This window comes from Myotis myotis, unplaced genomic scaffold, assembly GCF_014108235.1.
Source record: "Myotis myotis isolate mMyoMyo1 unplaced genomic scaffold, mMyoMyo1.p scaffold_m19_p_19, whole genome shotgun sequence".
NCBI classification, from domain to species: domain Eukaryota; kingdom Metazoa; phylum Chordata; class Mammalia; order Chiroptera; family Vespertilionidae; genus Myotis; species Myotis myotis.
In genome coordinates, this window is record NW_023416323.1 from 25,022,704 (window position 1) to 25,045,951 (window position 23,248).

At 42.6% G+C, this 23,248-nt stretch overlaps 2 protein-coding genes across 4 annotated transcripts; one reads left to right on the plus strand and one right to left on the minus strand.

The window, feature by feature from the left end:
• Window positions 1–87: 87 nt before the first annotated feature.
• Window positions 88–8,486, minus strand: LOC118674039 (TERF2 interacting protein). Its single transcript, XM_036345207.1, has 3 exons — window positions 7,638–8,486; window positions 3,447–3,601; window positions 88–1,314 (listed from the first exon to the last, which is right to left on the minus strand). Exons 1-3 carry the CDS (start codon window positions 8,305–8,307, stop codon window positions 922–924), a joined length of 1,218 nt encoding a protein of 405 aa, XP_036201100.1. The 5' UTR covers window positions 8,308–8,486; the 3' UTR covers window positions 88–921.
• On the plus strand, window positions 8,454–22,999 carry KARS1 (lysyl-tRNA synthetase 1). 3 transcript variants are annotated; one of them, XM_036345200.1, is made up of 15 exons: window positions 8,464–8,586; window positions 11,597–11,776; window positions 13,777–13,936; window positions 15,125–15,290; window positions 16,698–16,791; window positions 17,425–17,611; window positions 17,694–17,819; window positions 18,443–18,562; window positions 19,614–19,776; window positions 19,879–20,052; window positions 20,200–20,285; window positions 20,545–20,630; window positions 21,201–21,327; window positions 22,016–22,159; window positions 22,723–22,999. In XM_036345200.1, exons 2-15 carry the CDS (start codon window positions 11,631–11,633, stop codon window positions 22,816–22,818), a joined length of 1,875 nt encoding a protein of 624 aa, XP_036201093.1. In that variant the 5' UTR covers window positions 8,464–8,586; window positions 11,597–11,630; the 3' UTR covers window positions 22,819–22,999. The 3 variants fall into 3 exon arrangements, 2 of the variants coding, with proteins under 2 accessions (XP_036201094.1, XP_036201093.1); XM_036345201.1 differs by lacking the exon at window positions 11,597–11,776 and having other exon boundaries at window positions 8,454–8,586; XR_004973568.1 differs by lacking the exons at window positions 20,545–20,630; window positions 22,723–22,999 and having other exon boundaries at window positions 8,462–8,586; window positions 22,016–22,153.
• Window positions 23,000–23,248: the final 249 nt, after the last annotated feature.

Here is a 23,248-nt window from a genome sequence, read left to right on the forward strand (position 1 = left end):
AAATAATAAGCAAAAAGGTCAGTTCCTTTATGGTTTTTATACCTAAAAATTTTTGTGAATACAATCAAACACTATTGGACACTCAAATACAAAGTTCCATTTATTTTCAATAACAAAAGCAACACAACGAAGAGGAATTAATTCACTAATTTTTAACTCTAACACAAGCTTATCACAAAATTATCCTCAACAAATAGAAACACATTATTACTAGTAACCAAGTAAGACTATTCTTGAGACTCTCTAAACAAAACTGGGTGATAGGTAAAGAATGTTAGATGCTTGACTGACAAGAACTCAAAGAACAGCCAAGGAGCAGGGTCCCCAAATATTAAGTTAGCAAAGGAAACATGGGGTTTTCAAAGTAGTTGACAGATCCAAGTTAAATTTTCCATTAACTGTCGGATGATCTTAGAAATCAGAGCTCACTGAGGGATGCAAAGGTTTGGGGTAATCCATGTTCAAGGCCTTGTAATGAAATCTTTCCATATTTCTAAATTCTTGACTTAGAATCTATCACAATCTAGAGGCGCTTCTGCCAAAGGACAGGAGGCTCTTTATTCACACTGCCTGAAAAGACCTGTCTTCCAATTTTCTTCCTTTGACTGGGTTATTAACTCCTGTACAATAAGATACAGGTTCCATTCCAAAAAAAAGATTACTATGTAGACCAACCTCTCTCTGGTTTATATTTTCCTTCAAGAAACACTGATACTGCCAGGGACAGCTCTAAATATATCCAATATCTTTTATTTTTGTCCTACACAACTCTGCGTGGCTATAAAATCTTGGACTCACAGAGCAATGACAGCATTTGGTCAGAAGATGTGTCAGTTCCAACATAAAAATCTCTGAAGTTCAATGGTCACAAAATACCACCTCATCTGCCACACCTCTTTTCTTTTCTTGTTATCCTGTCAATTATTTCTTTCGGAATTCAATTCTCCGAGCTACATTCTGAGCACCAAATTTTTTAACCAATGTATCTCGGGCATCCTCATCACCCTTTTGCAAATCTAAGTCATCCTGTCGGGACCAAATGGGATACCCATCAGCCCTCTGACCAGACTCTAAAAAGGAGGTGGTAGCCTCCACCTCACCACTATTTTTTAGGAAGGCCTGTGTAACTGTTGACAGATCCAAGTTAAACTTTTCCATTAACTGCCGGATGATCTTAATTGCAGCTCCCACTTCTGGTGGAGAAACTTTTCCTTCTTCTTCCTCATCAGGCTGTGTTTCTGAGTCTTCTTCAGGTGTGGGTGGATCATCATCACACATTGTTATGTGTATTTCAAAATCAGGGCTTTCCTCCACCTACAGAAAGTGATAAATAAAACGAGTCTAATTACCCAGTTACACTTAGTCTTGCAATATCTGGTCTCTCCCAATTACCTTCTCCTTGCACTTTTCACTCTAATCACACTGGACTTCCTCCAGTTTCTTTAATATGCCATGTTCCTTCTTACATTTATTTGTCTTGAATGTGTGCCTGTGTATGTATATATATGTATGTATGTATGTATGTACATATGTGATAGCAGGCTCAGAAAAATGTGTGTGCAGGTGGGGTGTGTGTGTGTACAAACGTGCATCTGTATGTATGTATATGTATAATTATCTATGGTATCCCAAAAGAACATTAGAAGCTACACTGAACATGAAAAAAATATACGTATATGCATACAAATGTGTATATTTTTGCAGTAGATTACTTGAGGTATTTTTTGTTTTGTTTTTAAGAATACTGTTCTTTTTGTTTGTTTTATATATTTTTTATTGATTTCAGAGAGGAAGGGAGAGAGAAAAACATCAATGATGAGAGAGAATCATTGATCAGCTGTTTTCTGTACACCCCCACTGGGGATCCAGCCCGCAAACAGGCATGTGCCCTTCACCGGAATCAAACCTGGGACCCTTCAGTCTGCAGGCCGATGTTCTATCCATTGAGCCAAACCAGATAGGGCAGTATTACATTATTTGTTAAAAGTGACTTCATTCCCAAATTATAAGCTCTATAAGGAGAAAAATTGTATCTGTATTGCTTATCATTAATCCATCCCCACTACATATCAATGGCTGCACATAAGTAGTAAAAAAACATTGCTGTAGGTCCAGCTGGTTTGGCTCGGTGGATAGAGCGTCAGCCTGCAGACTAAAGGGTCCTAGGTTCAATTCTGGTCAAGGACACATACCCAGGTTGTGGGCTCAACCCCCCAGTGGGGATGGTGCAGGAGGCAGCCAACTGATTCTCTCTCATCATTCGTGTTTCTAGCTGTCTCTCCCCCTCCCTTCTTCTCTGAAATCAATATAAAAACAAAACACACACACACACACACACACACAAAACATTGCTGTATTAGGGCCTCTAAACTATACTACATTTAGCCACATTATAAAATATGTCATGTGAGAAGAGACCTATGTAGGCCATGTTTGGGAGCTGTTGAGAGCATTTGGAAGTTTATGGAAAATTAGCCTATGTAATATCAAATAATAAAACAAAACTCAGATTACACAAGGCAAACAATCCCTGAATTCTGCCAATTCTTGTGCATTCCTTCACTCACCAGTTAGAGAAACTTTAAATTATTTTCCTGATTTAGACTGAGGCCTAACCACTTTTTTGTGTGTTAATAAGAAAAGTTCATTTAAAAGACCCTTTTTCCCCCAGCCGGTGTGGCTAAATGGTTGAGCTTCGACCTATGAACCAGGTCATGGTTCAATTCCCAATCATGGCACATTGCCCAAATTGCAGGCTCAATCCCCAGTGTGGGGCGTGGAGGCAGCCAATTAGTGACTCTCTCTCATCAGTGATGTCTCTATCTCTCTCTTCCTCTCCATTCCTTTCTGAAATCAATAAAAACATGTATTAAAAATAAATAAAATATCCTTTTTCTTAGAGAAGATATGCACATATAATTTGGAGTTTTTTCAATTTCTGCTCATTATTTTATGGCTCCTGCCTTACTCTATAATGATGATTAAATATGGGATTTCAACAGAGTATTAGAAGTGAGACTGAATATGGAAGAACTAAAATTTTCCTAAAAAGCTCTTAATACACAAAAAACAACTTGCTTGGTTAAGAAATTAAACTCTTTTTAAAATTATATTTATGTTCCTGAGAAGCATAAAAAATTTTTTATAAAATGCTAACTTTGAAAAACTTATACTGAGATCAAAGTACTAAAAATGGGATGTTTTATACTGTTTAAAAGGAATTTGCCCCAACTTTTCTACTTATCCCCCTTATGCTTTCCTGTCAAAAAGCAAAAACTACATGCCTAGAACCTAGAACAGTCGCACTTTCCATTTCCCTCTTCCACCTTGAACTTCTCTTTTACCTTTCTGGGCACTGGGTATATAAAAAGGGTAGATGGGAGGACCAATTTCAAAGGAGAAGAATGCAGATACAGAAAAAAATGAGTTAAATCTAGTTAACATACCACAACCTCCTCAAACCCCCGGGTGGCTTCTATAAGCATCTTTTTGACTGCTTCTTCATTCTCCTTGATCTCTTCCTTTACAAATTCTTCTTCCTCTTCTTCCTCCTCTTCCTCCTCTTCTTCAGGCAAGTCGGGAGTTCTCTTATTCTGTGGTTCTATTACAGAGAAGAACAGCACTAGATTAGAATGAGCCTCTTTTACAGAAAACAAAAATATAGTGCATGCTCTGTGAGCTCTGGACCAAAAGCGAGCCTGTACTTTTTTTTCCATTAGAAGACATCTGTTTTTTTATCAGAAGGAGAAGAAAAACGTAAGACATGCATATTCAATAATTTCTGCTCTTGCTTCTGAAAAATTGTACTATCCAAACGGTGGTAATTTTCCTAGGTCCTTATATGTAAAATAAAAATACTCTTCAAGCTTAATGCATTTTTTTGTCTTGTATTAATGGATTTTTCAAATTAACAAAACTGAAATAAACTGGGTTCTCTGGGAAGCATATCCTGAGGTGGAGGTTACTATATAAGGTGTTTATCAGAGAGCATGCCTGGGAAAACACCCATTGAAGTGGAGAAAGCAGGACAGACAGAGAAAAATTGAGTTGTGAAAGAGTGCCAACAAGGCCTCATTTGAAGCTAGAAGGTCCTTCAGAGTTGACCCAGTTGGGGCAAGGGAGCCAAGACTTTAAAACTGTATATAGATCAGTCACTGGATACCAGCCGCTCTAAGATGATAGGACTTTAGACAAGGCAGCTCTCCCAGCTGCTGAAGGCAGATCTGGGGGCTATACCACAATCTACCACATACTATCTACACAAAGGATAGATGGAACTATTTTTGTGATGGAACTATTCTATATCCTGATTTTTGGTGGTGGTTACACAAATCTATACATGTTAAAACACATAACTGGGAAATGGTCCAACAGTTCCTCAAACTATTACACATAAAATTATCAAATGCATGAGCAATTCCACTTCTGGGTTTTTGCTCCCCAAAAATGAAAGCAGGGTCTCAAACAGATTTTACTATACCCATATCCATAGCAGCATTATTCACAATAGCCAAGAGACAGAAAAAACCCAAATGTCCATTGATGGATAAACAAAAAGTGGTGTAGATATACAGTGGAATATTATTTAGCCTTAAAAATAAATGAAATTCTGACACAATACATTATTCTAAGTGAAATAACCAGGACAAATATTGTATGACTCCACTTATATAAAGTACCTAGAGAGACTAAATTCAGAGACAAAAAGTAAAACAGTGCTTGTCAGGGCTGGGGGAGTGAGAAACAGGGAGTATTTAATGGATACAGAGTTTCAGTTTTGGAATATCAAAAAGTTCTGATATGAATGTACTTAATGCCACTGAACAATTAAAACCAGCTAAATGGTAAGTTTTATGTGATGTGCATTTTACCACAATAAAAAATATATTTTGAAAATGCATAAACTGCCCAGACAGGGTGGCTCAGTGGTTGAGTGTCAATCCATGAACCAGGAGGCCATGGTTTGATTCCCAGTCAGGGCACATGCCGAGGTTGCGGGCTCGATCCCCAGTGTGGAACGTGCAGGAGGCAGCCAATCAATGGTTCTCTCTCACCATTGATGTTTCTATCTCTCTCTTCCTGTCCCCTCCTCTCTGAAATTAATAAAAAATATATATTTTAAAAATGCATAAACTGAAAAAAATGCATAAACTGTATACAAAAATAAGTCAATTTTCTTTTATATAAATTTTTAAATAGTAATTTTTAAAAAGCCTTATCTTTTGGAGATAATGCTGAAATAAATAAAATGCATGATGCTTGGCATTTACTTCAAAATAATACCAAAAGTCTGCCTGGCTGGAGTGGCTCAGTTGGTTGAGCATCGTCCCATGCACTGAAGGGTTGCCAGTTCTATTCCCAGTCAGGGCACACACCTGGGTTGCTGGTTTGATCCCTAGTCAGAGAGTGTACAGAAGGCAATCAGCAACTGGTTAATGTTTCTCTCTTTCTCCCTTCCTCTAAGCATGTCCTCAGGTGAGGACATAATAAATAAATAAATAAATAAATAAATAAATAATCTCAAAAGTCTGGATTTAAAGAAATAAATGTAAAAAAATTGACCATGAACTATAATCACGTGAAGTTGGGCAATGGGTACATGCAGTATAGTCCATTATACTATTCTACTTTTATAAACGTTTGAAATTTTCTATAATAAAATGAACAAATTATAGTTCATTCCCAAAATGGAATACAATGTAATCAATAAGCAAATAATGAGTTGAAGCAACACAGACACAAAGACTTCAAGGTCTATCATTATTAAGTTAAAAAAACACACACACGGCAGAACTGGTTTCTAGGATATACTAGTATTATCATTAGCAAAAAGTACACATAACAAGGACAATAGTAATGGTTGCCTCTGGGAGAGGAACAGGGGAAGGGGTATATAGCAAGGAGACTTACTTTTCACTATTTGACCCTTTTGTGTTCTGTATATCTGTAGGATAAATTCCTAGAAGCAATATTGCCTAGGTTAAGGGAACAAGCAATTTACACAATGCCCTTCAAAGAAATTGTATCAATTTTCTTCTATTAACAGTGTAGGAGTGTATTTGTTTGCATATACCTCCCTAACTTTGGATATTACTCATTTTGTTAATTTTGCCAGTTTGATAAAGTATGACATTTCCTTGCTCTAGTTTACTTTAAACACACATACACACACTTATTATTTCATAGTTTCCATGGGTCAGAAAGTTCAGGCATGGCTTATTTGGTCCTCTGTTCAGGGTCTAGTTTATTTTTATTTAATAACAATATTTCTCCATTGTTTATGGGCATTTATTTCCTTTTCTGGAAACTTTTTGTTCCATTTCCTTTGCTCATTTTTCTACTAGTTTTTCTTTTTTGGTTACTGCGTCTCAACATTCAATTCACCTGCCTTAAAAACTCACTTCTTGGCTTAATGGATAGAGCGTGGACCTGCAGACTAAAGAGTCCCAGGTTTGATTCCAGTCATCGGCACATGCCGGGTTGCGGGCTCGACCCCAATGGGGAGCATGCAGGAGGCAGCCAATCAGTGAGTCCCTCGCATCATTGATGTTTCTATCTTTTCCTCTTCCTTCCTCTCTGAAATCAATAAAAATATATTTTTTAAAAAAATTCACTTCACCCATGAGACCAGGAAGCGACTTCCAATAGCCAAGAACCTTCTTATGTGGATACACATTCAATTAAGCCAAAACAGAAAAATAAACTGATCTGGCTTGCCTTTAAAATGGTTTATACTGAATCTACCTGAACACAGGAGAAATATGTCCTCAAACTGGTGGTTGCCAGAAGGCAGGGGAATGGGGTGGGAGTGGGGGGCAGGCACAGTAGGTAAGGGGGACTAAGAGGTACACATTTCCAGTTATAAGTCCCAGGATGTAATGTACAGTACAGGGCAGGGATTTTCAACTTTTTCCATCTCATGGCACCTATAAGCTGATTACTAAAATTCGGCGGCACACCAAAATATATATGTTTTTGCCCATCTTACCAAAGAATGATACAATTTTGATTCATTCACACTGGAGGGCTACTGTTGTGTTGGCTGCTGTCATTTTATTACTTGACAATCTAAGGGAAACGAGGTCAGTGCCTCTGTCTAGTCAGGTACTGCACGTTGGTGAAAATTCCTGCAGCACACAGTTGAAGACCGCTGGCATAGAGAATAGAGTCGGCAACCTTGTATGGTAACTACATTCATGGTGATCATTTCATGATGCACACAAATACCTAATCACCATGCTGTACACCTGAAGCTAACATAATACTGTATGTCACCTATAATGCAATAACTAAATGATTAAAATAAAATAGGACGACTCTCTGAACTCTCTCTGATAAAGTTTATACTCTGGGGAAGAAAACTGGATAGCTTAACTGGTGAGTAGAGAACATTTTCTAGATATAGGTTTTTTTTACACCCTTTGAATATTAAACCGTGGCAATATCCTAATTATTGAAAAAAGGAAATCGAAGAGATTAGAAAATGGTGTAATTTTACCCGGATGTCAAAGGGGGGAGGGGCCGGACGATGACACCAAAGCCGCCAAAAAGGACGCCAGACGGGACGGGGATGGAGGGCCCGCCCCCACCAGCACCAGGACAGGCGGAGGGACCCGCACGGCCGCACCAGGCCTCACCCCCGCTGTCGGCAGCCTCCGGGTCTTCCTCCGCTTTCCGCTTGAGTTTCTGGGAGGACGGGCTCACGGGGGCGTCCCCCAAAAGGTACTTGTGCTCCTGGCCCCGCAGGTGCTTTAAGTAACGGTCCTTCAGGGACTGCCACGAGTGCGGAGTGAGCGCGCTTTTCTCCATCGCTTTCCACAAGGCGTTGCCCGTGACGGAGCTGGTCGAGCGGGCATGTTCCTTCACGTAGGTGAGGATGGCCACGTCGTCCGCGTCGGTGAAGGCGACCCGCCCCGTGAGCGGCGGCCCCTCGGGCTCCACGGCGGCGCGCTCGGCCGGAGCCCCGCTCTTCGTCTCCGCTGCCGGGTCGGCCGCCGGGGCCAGGCCCAGCCGATAGGCCTCCAAATCGAGCCTCTCGTTGCGCTCCACGCAGTCTAGAATGTACTGCGTGGAGATGAAGTCGCCCGAGGCCTCGGCCGCCGCCTCCCCGGGCTGGGCCAGCAGCACGGCCCCCGGCTCCTGCACCCGGCACAGGGTGCCGCCGCCGTGCAGGATGAGCGTCGAGAGCCGGCGTTTCGCCGGGCTGGGACGCACGTAGAAGGATATGGAGCTGCCATCTTCCCTCACGAACAGAGTCGAGGAATGAGTGGGCCCGTTGTCTTTGCCCACATCCATCGCCTCCGCCATAGCTGACGCAGAGGACGAGAAGAACTAGGCACTGAGCACCACGGACGGACCTGAGGTACCGCTCCGGACGCCGCGGCTGCGAAACCCCTCACTGCGCCTGCGCGGCGGCAGCGCGCAAGGAGTGCCCGCCCCTTCTCTCCGGAAGAGGCGGGGCTTCCGACCTCGATTGGGACTTCACTGTACAGCCTCGTTACTTTCACTTCGGGCCTCGGGAGAGATGGCTGCGGTGCAGGAGTCTGGGGTGAATGTGGACGGCGGCGAGTCAAAACTGAGCAAGAAGTAAGTAGTTTTGCGGGTCACTAAGGCCTTTGCATCCAGAGAGTCCGGGCTAGGAAATTCCTCTAGGCTCCGGCAGAGGGGGCCAAACCTGGGGCCTTCCTGCTGGTTCTCATGGGTGAGGACGCGTGGGGACAGAGTCGCTACGCCCAGAAACTACATTGCCCAGGGTGTCCCGGGGTCTAGGCCTGGTGGGTTCCCCACCTGTCGGATCCTGGAATAAAGAGAATTCCAAGAACTGGGAGGTGATTGAAAAGCGAAACTTGACAAGCGAAACTTACTCCTCCCATTTCCTCCCCCCGAGGAAATGTGTTGTTTTAATACTGAACCCACGCCCTAATAAGGAGGTTGGAGAAATGTTACATACCCTGGCTGTTCAGAAAGACCTTAATTTTCCTTGGCCTCTCTAAGGCCATTCTGAACCTTGTGTATTAAAGCGATCAGTTCTGGCCCTGGCAGGGTACTCAGTTGGGGAGAGTGTCTCCCTTTGTGCCAGGGTTTCTGATTCCATCCCAGGTCAGGGCACATACAAGAATCAACCAATGAATGAATACATGGATGGGTGGAACAACAAAATCTCCCTCTCCCCCTTCCTCTCTCTCAAATCAATAAATAAAAATTTCAAAAAATAAAGTTACCAGTTATAAAATGTGTCATGCACCTGTCCATATGGATTATTCAAAGAATCTGTGAGTACTGGGAATGACCAACGTCTAGTAGTAGGAACTGTCTTAGCCAGCCAGGAATACTAAGCTGCATTTAGCATTGCTGGATATAATTTTGTTCATTGCACTCCTTGAAGTGTGAAGGTAAATATAAATAAGTAAAGACTATCCTCCCCCCGCCTTTTAAAAAAGTGTTTTTATTGATTTGAGAGAGGAAGAGAGAGGGATAGAAATACCCATGAGAGAGAATCATCGATCTGCTGCTTCCTGCACACCCCCTACTGGGGATCAAATGCTGACCAGGAATCTATCTGGTAACCTCTTGGTTCCTGGGTCAACACAACCACTGAGCTATACCAGGGATCGGGTCTAAGCCGGTAGGCAGACATCCCTCTCCCAGTCCAGGCCGGGACTCACACAGTCCAGGAGGACCCTTTGCTCCTTACCACCCACCTGCAGCGGAGGCAGGAGAGGCTCCCGCCACCACTGCTGCACTCACCAGCCGTGAGCCCGGCTTCTGGCTGAGCGGCGCTCCCCCTATGGGAGCCCACTGACCATTAGGGGGGCAGCTCCTGCATTGAGCATCTGCCCCCCTGGTGGTCAGTGCGAGTGTCGCGACCGGTCGTTCTGCCGTTCGGTTAATTTGCATATTAGGGTTTTATTATATAGGATGGCTGTTTTTAGTACATTAGGGCTCAATTCTCTTGCTGAGCCCTTCTGGAATTGCTCTCAATTAGTAAAAATGTTTCCTTTGTGTCTCTGGGTTTATTCTCTAAGTATTATTGAAAAATTAAAATACCGAAAGTCATGGTTTGATAGACCCTAATATTTTGTTCTGAGTGTCTGATGGATCTCTACGTTCGGAACCTGGTCTTGGACTTCCGCCTTTGGGAAGATTGACTGGACTTTGATCTGTTACATTAGTATTGAATATTAGGGTGTAAATCACAGATGACTGATAAGCAAGGTCTCCAGTTGAAAGTACAATTTTAAGATAAATATAGGAAACTGGCCACTTCCTATTGAATTTTCTTAAATTAAGCATAGCTACCACTTTTTAAAGCAGCTTTTCTGTGTCAGGCACTGTGCTGGGAATGTACAAACTTTTTATGTGATCTCAATAATAACCTTGCAAGTGTCCACTTTTCATTTTAATGGACTGAGACTCTGGGTGATTACATACATTGCTGAAGTGTGCATAACTAAAGTATGGTCTACCACTGATCCAAAGCTCTGGAGCACACATCTAAAATCAAACTCTCTTTAGTGACTGCACCATACCTCATGTTGTCTAAAAGAATCTGTCGTTGATGGCATACCTCTAGTGACCATGAGCTAAAATAATATTATTAATATTTTCTACTATTGTTCTTGGAATTTCCTTGGTCTGAATCGGTAGTGAGCACCATTTGATGCCAGTTATTTTCTCCAAGTTTAAAAACAGATGGCCTGTGTCCGGAGTCATGGGCATTCCATGGAGACCTCCCCATGAGGAGAGGCACAGGCCAGAGGGCTGTTGCCCATGCCCATCCCAGGCATAAGGGATCTCCTTGCCTTGCTGCTTCATGTCCTTCGCAGTGGATATCCTCACCACTAATCAGCTCTGCAGTGGGAGACAGGATGTCCATGTTCTCTCCCTTCCCACGAACATTATGAGATGTAATGAGAAGCATTGAGATTGTTCAGAAATAAAAGCAAGATGCCCGCAAAAAAAACAAACACAAAAAACCCACACCAAAAAAACCCCAAAAAACACATGGCCTGCCTGGCCAGGTGACTTATTTCCAGATGAAAGGCCAAATTTATTTGAATGCAATAAAGAACATGATCCCTGTATTTCTGTTGCCTTCCAGGGTTGATGTATAAACCTAATATAGTTTTAAGACCCTTCCTGAAATTCTCCTTTCTCCCTTATTCCTCGAGCTCCAAACAAGTCTTATCTTTGACTCAGGTGCTTTTGTGTGGCTTGCTTTTACCTTCATCTAGAGTTGTAGTTGACAGTGACATTTTTTAAGCTTTTCTGTGCCAAGAAATAGGAGCTTCAGAAGCACTGCTTTAGGTCCTGTCTCTGATTTTCTAGAATATTGTCATCATTTCTACCTGTAAGTTATTGCTGTTGACTTTTGACCCCAGATGTGCATCGTTTTACCATAGCCTGGACTGAGAACATTGTCATTTCCAGTTGCAGAAGAGTGAGTGTTAGGGGCTGCTTTACTTAAGAGGGTTTTAAGTAAAATGGGACACTGAAAGGTTTTGCATCCTCCCCCACCCCATAGAGTAGGAGTGCTGGTTGGGTTTATGTATACTGTCTGTCCCATCTGACACCACATCTCTGTGTTTCCTGTTAGGTGGTGGTAATCATTAGTTCCAGGGTGTTCTGCCATGTTGACGCAAGCTGCTATAAGGCTTGTTAGGGGGTCCCTGCGCCAAACCTCCTGGGCACAGTGGGGGCAGAGGCAGCCGCGACTGGGTCCACTTGCTCCTTTCACAGCGCTTCACAAGGACCAGCCACTTTCTAATAAAAGAAGGTTGGTGCTCATTACCTTCTTTATTGTTCTGGGAGCAAAAGTCCTCCCCTTACTTGGGTCCTTTTCTGTTAAGCCTCTGGCTAAGTCTTTGGAATTGTTGCTAAGGAAACAAAAAGCCTTGCTACCAAAACTTTTCTCATGTTCTCTTTAATAAATTCATATGCTCTGTCCTTAAAATTCTGGAAAAAACTTGCGGATTTTATTCTAGAACTGCTGAAAAGAAACCTTGTATGAATAAAAAATTTCTAGTTCAGGTTGTTTTCCCTTTCCTGTCTGTCTAGAGTTTGTTTGCTCTTGAGATTAATTTGGTTTCCAGTCTAATTTCTAGCCACATGACCTTTTTGGATTATCCTTAGGATTGATTTGGTTTAAAGAGCAACACCTAGCCCTAACTATTTGGCTCAGTGAATAGAGTGTCAGACTGCGGACTGAAGGGTCCCGGGTTCCTTTCTGATCAAGGGCATATGCTGGGGTTGCAGGCTTGATTCCCAGTATGGGGCATACAGGAGGCAGCAGATCACTGATTTTTTCTCATCATTGATGTTTTTCTATCTCTCCCTTATCTGAAATCAATAAAAGTATATTTTACAAAAGAAGGAGAGAGCAACACCCTGTTGAATGGGTTTATTATGTTAATGCTAGGAAGAACTAGATAGGATGAGATTCCCCCTGGCTGAATTACAGCACAGTAGAGGGAGAGAGAGAGCTGAGAGATGAGAGCAGAGCATCAATCAGCTGCCTCCTGCATACCCCCACTGGGGATCCAGCCCCCAAATCGGGCATGTGCTCTGACCAGGAATCAAACTAGAGATCTCCTGGTGCACAGGATGACGCCTAACCAACTGAGCTACACTGGCCAGGGCAAGAATGATCAATTCTATTTAAATAATGTGGGTATCCCTTTCTATCCAAATCTATTTGGTTTCTGGGTTCACATAGCAAGTTTTCAGATCATAAGGGATACCAAGTTATGTGAATTGCTTTACTTTTTGAGTCTCATATGACAAGTACCAAGAGTGAGAAGTAAGGGAGTTGACCAAAGGTTCATGTAAGGTTTCTGTCCTGGGTGCAGTGAATAAAGGGTTAAGATAGTGAGAGATACCTGTAATAGCTCACATTTGCATGCTTACCATATGCTTTAGGGACAGGGTCATCTCGTTGCATACATTATCTCAATCCTCACAATAACATTTGGGGAGGAGGGTATCTATTATCCATTTCACAAGATGGAGAGAAGTAAAGTCACTTGTCCAAGGTCACATAATTGATAGGTAGATGTGTCAGAATTTAGTCCCGGGGAGTCTGGCTCCAAAGATGATAAGTTACCCCCTATGCTATGCCGCTTTGTATACTGTTCTATCCAGTTTGTTGTCTGAGCCAGGCTCCAGTGAGCAGAGTGAGACTAATGCTGAAGGCCCTTGTCATTGCGTTAATTAATGCAAAGGGAGTGATTATCTGTGGAATGTCTCCTTGAACTCTGGAGAGCCACCCTTCCCTGCCCCAGACTAACCCACTCCTTGGAGGGGTAGGGAAGGGTGGCAGGCAGAGCTAGAGATATTGCTTTCTCATATCACGTCTGGTACTCAAGGAACTTCATACTCTACAAAGGATAGATACCAGACAACTAAGATTCAGTCCCTGGCTTCAGAAGGCTCCCTGACCTAATTAGCTTGAGAAAAGACTATATTGCTGATTTTTCTGGAAAACCTTTTTTCCTGTTTTAAACATAAACTAATATATAGGATTTTTCTTTCCCATGGACCTTAGACTGGAAAGCATATACTGAGAAAGAACTTTCCCAGCTTTATTCTAAATTTACTTTTCCCTTTGTCTCTCTATGTACAGAGTTTAGTGACCAAGAGACTAGAACTGGGGGTGGAGAACTAAGCAAGGACATTTCTGCCATGCTGTTCATGTTTTTGACAAGTGGCTATGGGGCAGAACATAGTAGAGGACTCTTCAGACAACTATCATATTGAACATTTTCATCTTCCCAACAGTGAACTAAAGAGACGCCTGAAAGCTGAGAAGAAAGTAGCGGAGAAGGAAGCCAAGCAGAAGGAGCTCAGTGAGAAACAACTAAGCCAGGCCAATGCTGCTGCCACCAACCACACCACTGACAATGATGTGGGTCCCGAGGAGGAGAGCCTGGACCCAAACGTGAGTCCTCTGGGCCACCACCCTGGCTGGGCATGGGGAAGCTTTTGATGGGGCTTCTGGCAAATCCCTGGGAACTGATGACTAAGAAGATAAAATAGGAACTGGAACAGCCACTGGGCCCTAAGTCACGGCAGAAGGATGAGAGAGAGCCTACCACTCCATCTGGTCAAAAGCACAGGCCCTGAGCATTTTTCTAAGCAGCTGTCAACAGGCATTTAGGAGCATCTAGTACTTCAAAGTGACTGATTAATCTTCCTCGGAACTAGCTGGGCAGTAATGCAGCTCTAGAGAAAGTGTCTCCAGTCTAAGGTCCATGGAAAGTGTATACTTTAAACAAGAGATGGTAAACAGTGGTCTGCAGGCCAGATCCATTCCCCCTTATCCCCATCTCCTCCCTCCTCCCTGGTATTGTAAGTAAAATTAGAACACAGCCATGACTTTTTTTTTTTCAAATGTCTGAGGTTGCTTTCAGACTACAACAGTAGGGTTGAGTAGTTGTTTCAGAAAATGTTTACTAACCCCTGCTGTAGAATATTCATATATATACATATACATATACATATACATATACATATACATATACATATACATATACATATACATTAAATTTATTATAGAGTGGAAGGGAGAGGGAGAGAGAGATAGAAACATCAATGATGAGAATCATTGATCGGCTGCCTCCTGCACTCCCCCTATTGGGGATTGAGCCTACAACCCGGGCATGTGCCCTTGACCGGAATCAAACCCGGAACCTTTCAGTTTGCAGGCTGACACTCTATCCACTGAGCCAAACTGGCTAGGGCTAGAATATTCCTTTTTTAACATCCTCCTGGCCCCAGGGGCCTGCCTTAGGGTAAAGTCTAATGTGAGTAAATGGGAATGAAGTTAATGCTTATGTGTCCACAAATGTAGTAACCAAAGCCACCTGTACCAATTATGCTTTTTATTTTAGGCAGAACTCAAATTTTTTTATTTGTCGAATCTTGCTTTTAAGTGCAAATCTCACTCTATATCCACTCCTGTGATTTCAAGGGTATTGGGGTGTATTGGAGGCAGTTATAGAAACCTCAGTGTATTAGGGCCACTCCAAGGCAGAATACAGTACTCTGTCAGATGGGCCACTGATCTGACCAGGTTCAACTTCTCACTTGAATTTTCACTTTCATTTTTGTTTTTGTATTTAAATAGCAATACTACAAGATCCGAAGCCAAGCAGTCCACCAACTAAAGGTCAGTGGAGAAAACCCATACCCACACAAGTTCCATGTAGACATCTCGCTCACTCACTTCATCCAAGAATACAGTCACCTGCAGCCTGGGGACCACCTGAGTGACATTACCTTAAAGGTGGCAGGTAAGAAGACTCCAACCTCACTGAGCTCCCTCTTTTGTTATTTTAGTCAAGTGTTCAGAAATATAGTAGCTTGCTTTCTGAGATTTCCAGGCTCTCTTTCCCCTTCGTTTTTGCTGTAACTTCTCTTTCCTTTGTCTGTTTCCCTGGTCTTATTCAATTTTGCAAGGACTTGTCCTAGAAGAGATCTCTGGCTGTTAAATTTAGACAGTTCCTGGGGCCTACACTAGAGGGCTTCATCTTCTAGACCAGTGTTTCCCAACGTGGGGCACACGCTCCACAGGGGGGCAGTTTGATTTTTAAAGGGAGCAATTCGAGAGTGAGTTATTAACAATATATATTTTACATTTCTTATGGTTCTAGCCGCCTCATATACAGTATCTACATATATAAAAGCCTAATATGCAAATTGTCCCCATGGGCGTTCGACCAGGAGACGAATCGCTCTCTATGACGTGCGCTAACCACCAGGGGGTGGTGCGAAACAAAGGAAGGCCCCAATCAGCCCTGCTCACTGGCTAGGCCTAGGGACCCTACACGTCCATGAATTTCGTGCACCAGGCCTCTAGTATAAATATATATTGTGACATATATATGCATTTCAGTTCTCTATTATATGTTTTGAAACTTTATTTGCTATTTTTTCATACCACTTCATATTATTTTTTTAACAATTTCTTAGTGATTTCTTCCTCAGTACTTCAACTGACCTTTCATTCTTTTATTTTTTTCTTTCATGGATGCCATGTTCTTTGGAAACTTGTTTACACCAAGTTAATGGCCTTTTAGGCTTCCTCCACATGAATAGGAATTCACTTTTTGAATAATGAGAATTTATATGTCACGGGGGGACATCAGGATTTTAGAGATGCTTAGGTGGGGCATGGCCAACAAAAGGTTGGGAACCACTGCCCTAGACTTCATTGCATCCCATTGTACTCACTCACAGTGGGCAGACCCCCTTCCAGTTTCAGCTGCTATCTTCCATTTAGCCTGCCACATTTTCCAGTGAATACCTATGACTATTTGGGAGATTGTCAGTTTTCAGACCCATTGGACACCCCATTGCTCCCCATGTAGAGGCATTGGGACTCTTGGTGATTTGCCTTATTGTTTGTGAGAATTCAGGATGATCCAAAAAAGTCTATGCTGCCACCAACATTGCCATCTTTCGTGAATTCAGTGAACATCTTTAAAGTCAGATCTTCCTGCACATCTTTAACTGGTTGGAATGGGCATCCAACATTGTCCTGAAGACAAAGGCAGGGTTTAGGCCTATGGCTAAATTCAAATTGTTCTGAATTGTGTTGTGCCCAGATACACAAAAATGCAGAGGGAGCTTTTTTGGCATTGATATCATGAAATGGCTTCTGGTTCTGTCAGTCAATATTCTTGCTATTCTTTTTCTAGGAAGGATCCATGCCAAAAGAGCGTCTGGAGGAAAGCTCATCTTCTATGACCTTCGAGGAGAGGGTGTCAAGTTGCAAGTCATGGCCAATTCTAAGTATATAGAAATATCCTATTACATGATTTCTAGGATGGACAAGAACAACATAGTTGGGGACAAAGTCCCTTGTGGTCTTCTTTTCCCCTTGGTTAGAAGAAGTAGGATATGGTTGGGTAAAAAAAGCTGAAAAGCCCTGACCGGTTTGGCTCAGTGGACAGAGCATCGGCCTGCGGACTGAAGGGTCCCAGGTTCGATTCCGGTCAAGGGCATGTACCTTGGTTGCGGGCACATCCCCAGTAGGGAGTGTGCAGGAAGCAGCTGAATCAATGTTTCTCTCTCATCGATGTTTCTAACTCTCTATCCCTTTGCTTCTCCCTTCCTCTCTGTAAAAAAATCAATAAAATATATATATATTTTTTAAAAACCTGAAAAGAGAATAAAAAGGCCATGTGGTCACCTGGAGAGTAATGAATGCTCTTGGGTTGTGTAGCAGTTAAAAGATAATACTTTCTTTAAAGTACATATTTTTATAGATTTCAGAGAGGAAATTAGAGAGGAAACTGTTAACTAGGCATTAACAGTTTAGTGAGGTTTCCAGAGTAAGCCAGTGGTCAGGATTTTTGTTTGTTTGTTTGTTGTCAGTTTTACTTTGGAATATTGTATACTGAATCACATTTTCCTTTTACTCAGGAATTATAAATCAGAAGAAGAATTTGTTCGTATCAATAACAAACTGCGTCGGGGAGACATAATTGGAGTTCAGGGTAATCCTGGGAAAACCAAGAAGGGTGAACTGAGCATTATTCCCTATGAGATCACACTGCTGTCTCCTTGCTTGCATATGTTACCTCATCTTCACTTTGGCCTCAAAGACAAGGTAAGCTCTTGTGACTTCCCAACTGTGGTCTACCATACCATTGAATCAGCCGTGTTAGTGATCTCTGTTGGTTTTGGTTTAGGAAACACGATATCGTCAAAGATACCTGGACTTGATCCTGAATGACTTTGTGAGACAGAAATTTATCATCCGTTCTAAGATCATCACATACATAAGAAGTTTCTTGGATGAGTTGGGATTCCTAGAGGTAATGGAGAGTTCTTAACAAATAGGCTGCCTTGCCATGCTTGCCTCTTACTGTTCCTTCTCTTCCCTTTGCCAAGGCATGTCTTGTGTCAGTATCCTTCATGCTCAATGAAAAGTTCCCTTTCTTGCCAGCATCGTTGTACTGCTTTGTTTTCTTAGTACCTTGATTAGGAAGGACTTGGTTTCCTAGATAAAGGACAAAGTGTAGTATGATGCCATCCAAACAGTAATGATACCACATTCAGTGTGTTATCAACTCCTTTTGCTTTTCTGTAGCGTTAAAAAATTGTTTTTAATTTCTTAACATCATTGATTCTGCAACCTTAAACAAAATAACATAATGAAATCAATTTTACCATTGATATTAAGGCTGATTGATATTAAGAGTTAAGTTCCTGTGGCATTTAAATGTTATAACTAACATTAACGAAATGTTATCCAAGGAACTGTCGTACTATGTTAATGGTGCTTGGTATTTGGAAAATTAAGCCACGTCTACTTTTTTGTCAAGTACTTGCACATTACTATTGAACTTAACTTTTACTTAGGGATAGAACATGAACTTTCCCCCAACGCCTCTGGTTTGACACCCCTGAGAACTAAATGTTTCTCCCTGTTCTTTAGATTGAAACTCCCATGATGAACATCATCCCAGGGGGAGCTGTGGCAAAGCCTTTTATCACCTACCACAATGAGCTGGACATGAATTTATACATGAGAATCGCTCCAGAACTCTACCATAAGGTAATCAAGAAGAAGATGCCTGTGGCCTTAGAGAAGCAGAATGCTGGAGAGCCATTGACTGGACAGATGCAGTCAGAAATAAGAGGAATAGTGAGTGTAGAATAGCCAGGAGAATATTCTAATTTGTCAGGCTTGTGAGGGTTAAACTTACAGAATTTCTCTACAAGATCAGTAGAGCATTACAGGTTAGAGGGCAAAGGGATCTTTCCTAGGTGTACAAGTCCTCCTACCCTGCGTTGGTTTCCATTATAGTTTATAGTTCTCCTTGAATTAGATCTGATTTTAGTGTTTTGTAAAAAAGAGAACTTAAACTTAATCTCTCTCTAGAAGTTTGAAATAACTACCTTCAAATCACCAAAATAAATATTGAAAACTATCATTCAAGATTCTTAGTTGCAGACAACAAAATCTCTTACAACTAGTTTAAGCAAAGGAAAAATGTATTAAAATATATGAGGGTGCTCACAGTTTCAGGAGGATCAAAAAATCAGGTTTGGAAACCACATGATGAAGTTTCTAAATCCGTTGTGAAGTCATTCCCTGGGAAACCTAGTATCTTTTCTACTAGGCACAGTTACCACGGCTCATAACCCTGGCACTAGGCACAGGTCACTGCCCCTAGGACCCTCTGCAGTTACTACTTCTAAAAGCTAGATCTCTTTGGCGCGTTGGCCAGAAGGAATGCCGTGCAATACCTCATCTTCTCTCAATAGCTTCCTAGTTGAAGCCTCACAGTTATGTCTGATTGATGGGGAGCTGTGGTCATGTGTCTGCATCCTAACCCCAAGAGAGGCTTCTTTCTTGGGGAGGCTCACACTCATAAGATGTGGGGGACATCCAGACAAGGGAACAGTATTCCGAGGTCCTGGGCAGCCAAAATAATTAGTGATGACTGTCCACTACAAAGACCTAGAGAGCAGGGTGCTTGGCATTGGTAGGGACCTGAGATCATGCTTGAGCTGTAGAAACCAAGGTACAGCTGTTACAGGCTGAAACTTCCCAGTCATTCAGATAAGATTAGCCACCATGACATCATATATTTTATTGTTAGATGCTGGTGGTTGGTGGCATTGACCGGGTTTATGAAATTGGCCGCCAGTTCCGGAACGAAGGAATTGACATGACTCACAATCCTGAGTTCACCACCTGTGAGTTCTACATGGCCTACGCAGACTATCGAGATCTCATGGAAATCACAGAGAAGATGATTTCAGGTGACCCCTCCCGCTTGCTTTGTCTTTCACATCAGTCTGAGGGGCTGGTGTGCTGCTTTCAGGAGGACTTCCCATGGTATTTAAATGGTATTTCTTTCCCAGGGATGGTAAAGCACATCACAGGCAGTTATAAGGTCACCTACCATCCAGATGGCCCAGAGGGCCAAGCCTACGAGATTGACTTCACCCCACCATTTCGGAAAATCAGCATGGTGGAAGAGCTTGAGAAGGCCCTGGGCGTGAAGCTGCCAGAAACGAACCTCTTCGAAACGGAAGGTAAAGTGATGCAGCCTCCACTGTATGCCCCTCCTTTCTGTTTAGTTCTGAATTAGATACTGTTGGGGCTAGCATTTCCCACTTTCTACACCTTCTTCCTGGGGAAGTATGATGTCTTCTGTCCTGACTCATACATTTATATTACAGAAACTCGCAAAATTCTTGATGATATCTGTGTGAGAAAAGGTGTTGAATGCCCTCCACCTCGGACTACAGCCAGGCTCCTAGATAAGGTGAAAGGCCATGCACGTTAGTACGTCCCCTCATCCGGTGGTCACCAGACCCCCGTTCCTTATGAAGGTGAACGAGACAAAAGAGAATTAACAAGTTTTGCTGTATTAAATTCTGCAAAATAGTTATGGCTGGTATCTCAGTTAATCCTTAGCCCTTGTAGAATTGGTGTGGGTGGAGACTGATCCTCTTCCACCTAGCCTGGGGCAATCAAAATGCCATTCAGAAAGGATCTCAAGCTTGCTTTTCTTTCTCACTAAGCTTGTTGGGGAGTTCCTGGAAGTGACATGCATCAATCCTACATTCATCTGTGACCACCCTCAGATAATGAGCCCTTTGGCAAAATGGTAAGAGACAGCATTGTGTCAGTTACCTATTGCTTCATAACATCCCCAGAACTTAGTAGCATAAAATAGCTTATTAATTCTCAACATTTCATGAGTTCATTGGGTAATCTCTCTGTTCTACGTAGTGTTGGATAGGGTAACTCACGTGGCTTTTTTCAACTGGGAACTCTGCCAGGGCACCTTGCTTCTCCACATGTACCTCTCTGACAGTGTAGCCTGGACTCTTATTTGGCAGGTGGGTTCTAAGAGGAAGCACTCCCAGTGTGCAAACACATATCAGGCCTCTGCTGTTGTCCCATTGACCAAGCAAGTCATATGGGCAGCCCAGAGTCCATGCGACAGGGACTATAGGAAGTGTGGTTCAGTATGGCAGTCGACCACACAGGTTTGTTGTGAAGATAGAGCTTCCTTGTCTCCCTGTGTAACTGTCCTCACTATTGTACCAAATGATTTGGTGCTGAGAATGTGTGCAGGCTTCAGTAACTTTTGAGTCAGCTGGAATTCAGGAACTCACGTTCGTACCAGATGGTAGATTATTAGTGAACCTCCCCTTTGGTCTCTTGTCCCCAGGCACCGCTCTAAAGAGGGTCTGACTGAGCGCTTTGAGCTTTTTGTCATGAAGAAGGAAATATGCAATGCCTACACCGAGCTGAATGACCCCATGAAGCAGCGGCAGCTTTTCGAAGAACAGGCCAAGGTAAAGAAGGAGAGGAACAGGGCATATATTTCATCAGGAAATCAGCTTGACCCTGGTCTGTGTCATTGTTTGCATCTCTTGGTGACTTCGGCAGAAATGAAGGATAAAGCCACTGGCTTCACTAGAGGAACTCACATTTCAAGACTGAGAACTTGACTAGTTGAGCCCTAGAATTTCTACGTGAGAGGAGCTTTAGGCAAGATTATCTCTGTAAGGAGTGTGACACTTGTCTTACAAATACGTTTGCCTAACAAGAATGTAATTTTTCTCAGATGGTACATTTATTGAAGTGACTGGGGGTGAGAGGCAGTTAAAGATTAATGCAGACAAAGCCCTCACAGGCTGCCTGCACAAACATTGCCACTGACAGGTGGTTTTAGGAAATGAGGGGAGGGCTCTTGGGAATCATCAGAGTCTCTGAAAATCAGTCTCACTGGGTTTGCAGAGCCCCAGGCAGTGGAGCTGTTTTTATTTCAGAGAAATTTGCATGTGATCTGAGGTAGATTTCATCATTCCTGACCTCCAGGCTCCATCCTAGAGTTACGAGGAAACCCCATTCCCAGTAAGTGCTAGGTGTCCAGAGCATCCCTGGAATGGTCATCCTCTGAGGGTCTTAACATGCTGACTCAGACACTGAGAGATGATGCAGCCCAGGACAGTGTCCCTGTGTGGTTCTCTTCTCTTCTAGGCCAAGGCCGCTGGCGATGATGAGGCCATGTTCATAGATGAAAACTTCTGCACTGCCCTGGAATACGGGCTGCCCCCCACAGCTGGCTGGGGCATGGGCATTGACCGAGTCACCATGTTTCTCACAGACTCCAATAACATCAAGGTACAGTAGCCCTCCATGCGCACACCACCCTGAAGCGCTCCACTGGGTCAGACCTGGGGCGTGGTGGGCCTGGAGAATAAGTGTGTGCTTTAGGCTAGAGGGAGGAGCGGACAAAGGAGTTCTGTGCAACGCCATGGGCAGAAGATCAGAGCATGTAACCTTACAGGATTTGAGGCAGAAGGAATACTAATTGTTTGCATTTCTTGAGGATCCAAGAAACATGCTATGAATCATCTCATTTAACTTAAGTCAGCCCTTTGAGGTGTAGAAACTATTGTTAGTCCATTTTTATAGATGAGGAAATCAAATTTTCAGAGAACTCCCACGTTTATTGACCCTTTTGACATTGTGCCCTGGGCAGTGCTGTGCATATTTGTATTCTTTTCTTTCCTCTATAATTGAAAGGAACTGAGTTGAATTAAAGAACACATCTGTCTATTCAGCTGGGATATAGAGATCTCTAGGTTTTGGTTGTAACAATCACCAGAGGCAAAAGGAATGGGTGGAGAGCTGTGAAAAAAAAGCGTGTTTCTTAGCTTCAAAATGCATTTTATCTCCCGTAGGAAGTACTTCTGTTTCCTGCCATGAAACCTGAAGACAAGAAGGAAAATGTAACTGTTGATACATTGGAAGGCACAGCAGTTGGCACTTCTGTCTAGAAAATAGTAATTGCAAGTCACAGAACTCAGGCATCTTTGCACTATTGCAGAAGATCAAGGACTGCAAGGGAATTCTTGTATGTTGCTATCCACTTGACTATGCAGTTCAGTAACCACAGAGAGAAAGGGAATTAAGAATTCCTCTTTTACTTCTTGTTACCAAATAAACCATTTGTCTCTATTCCTGCCTCATCACTCTTTTACCTTTGGAATGTCAACATTTTTCTCAGGTTGCTGGCCTACAGAAGGTTTAGAATTATACTGCTTTATTCAACAAATTTATATTAATGTCTGCCAGGCATTGGTCTAAGGCGGTGGTCGGCAAACCGCTGCTCACAATCCACATGCGACTCTTTGGCCCCTTGAGTGTGGCTCTTCCACAAAATACCACGTGCGGGCGCACACGTACAGTGCGATTGAAACTTTGTGG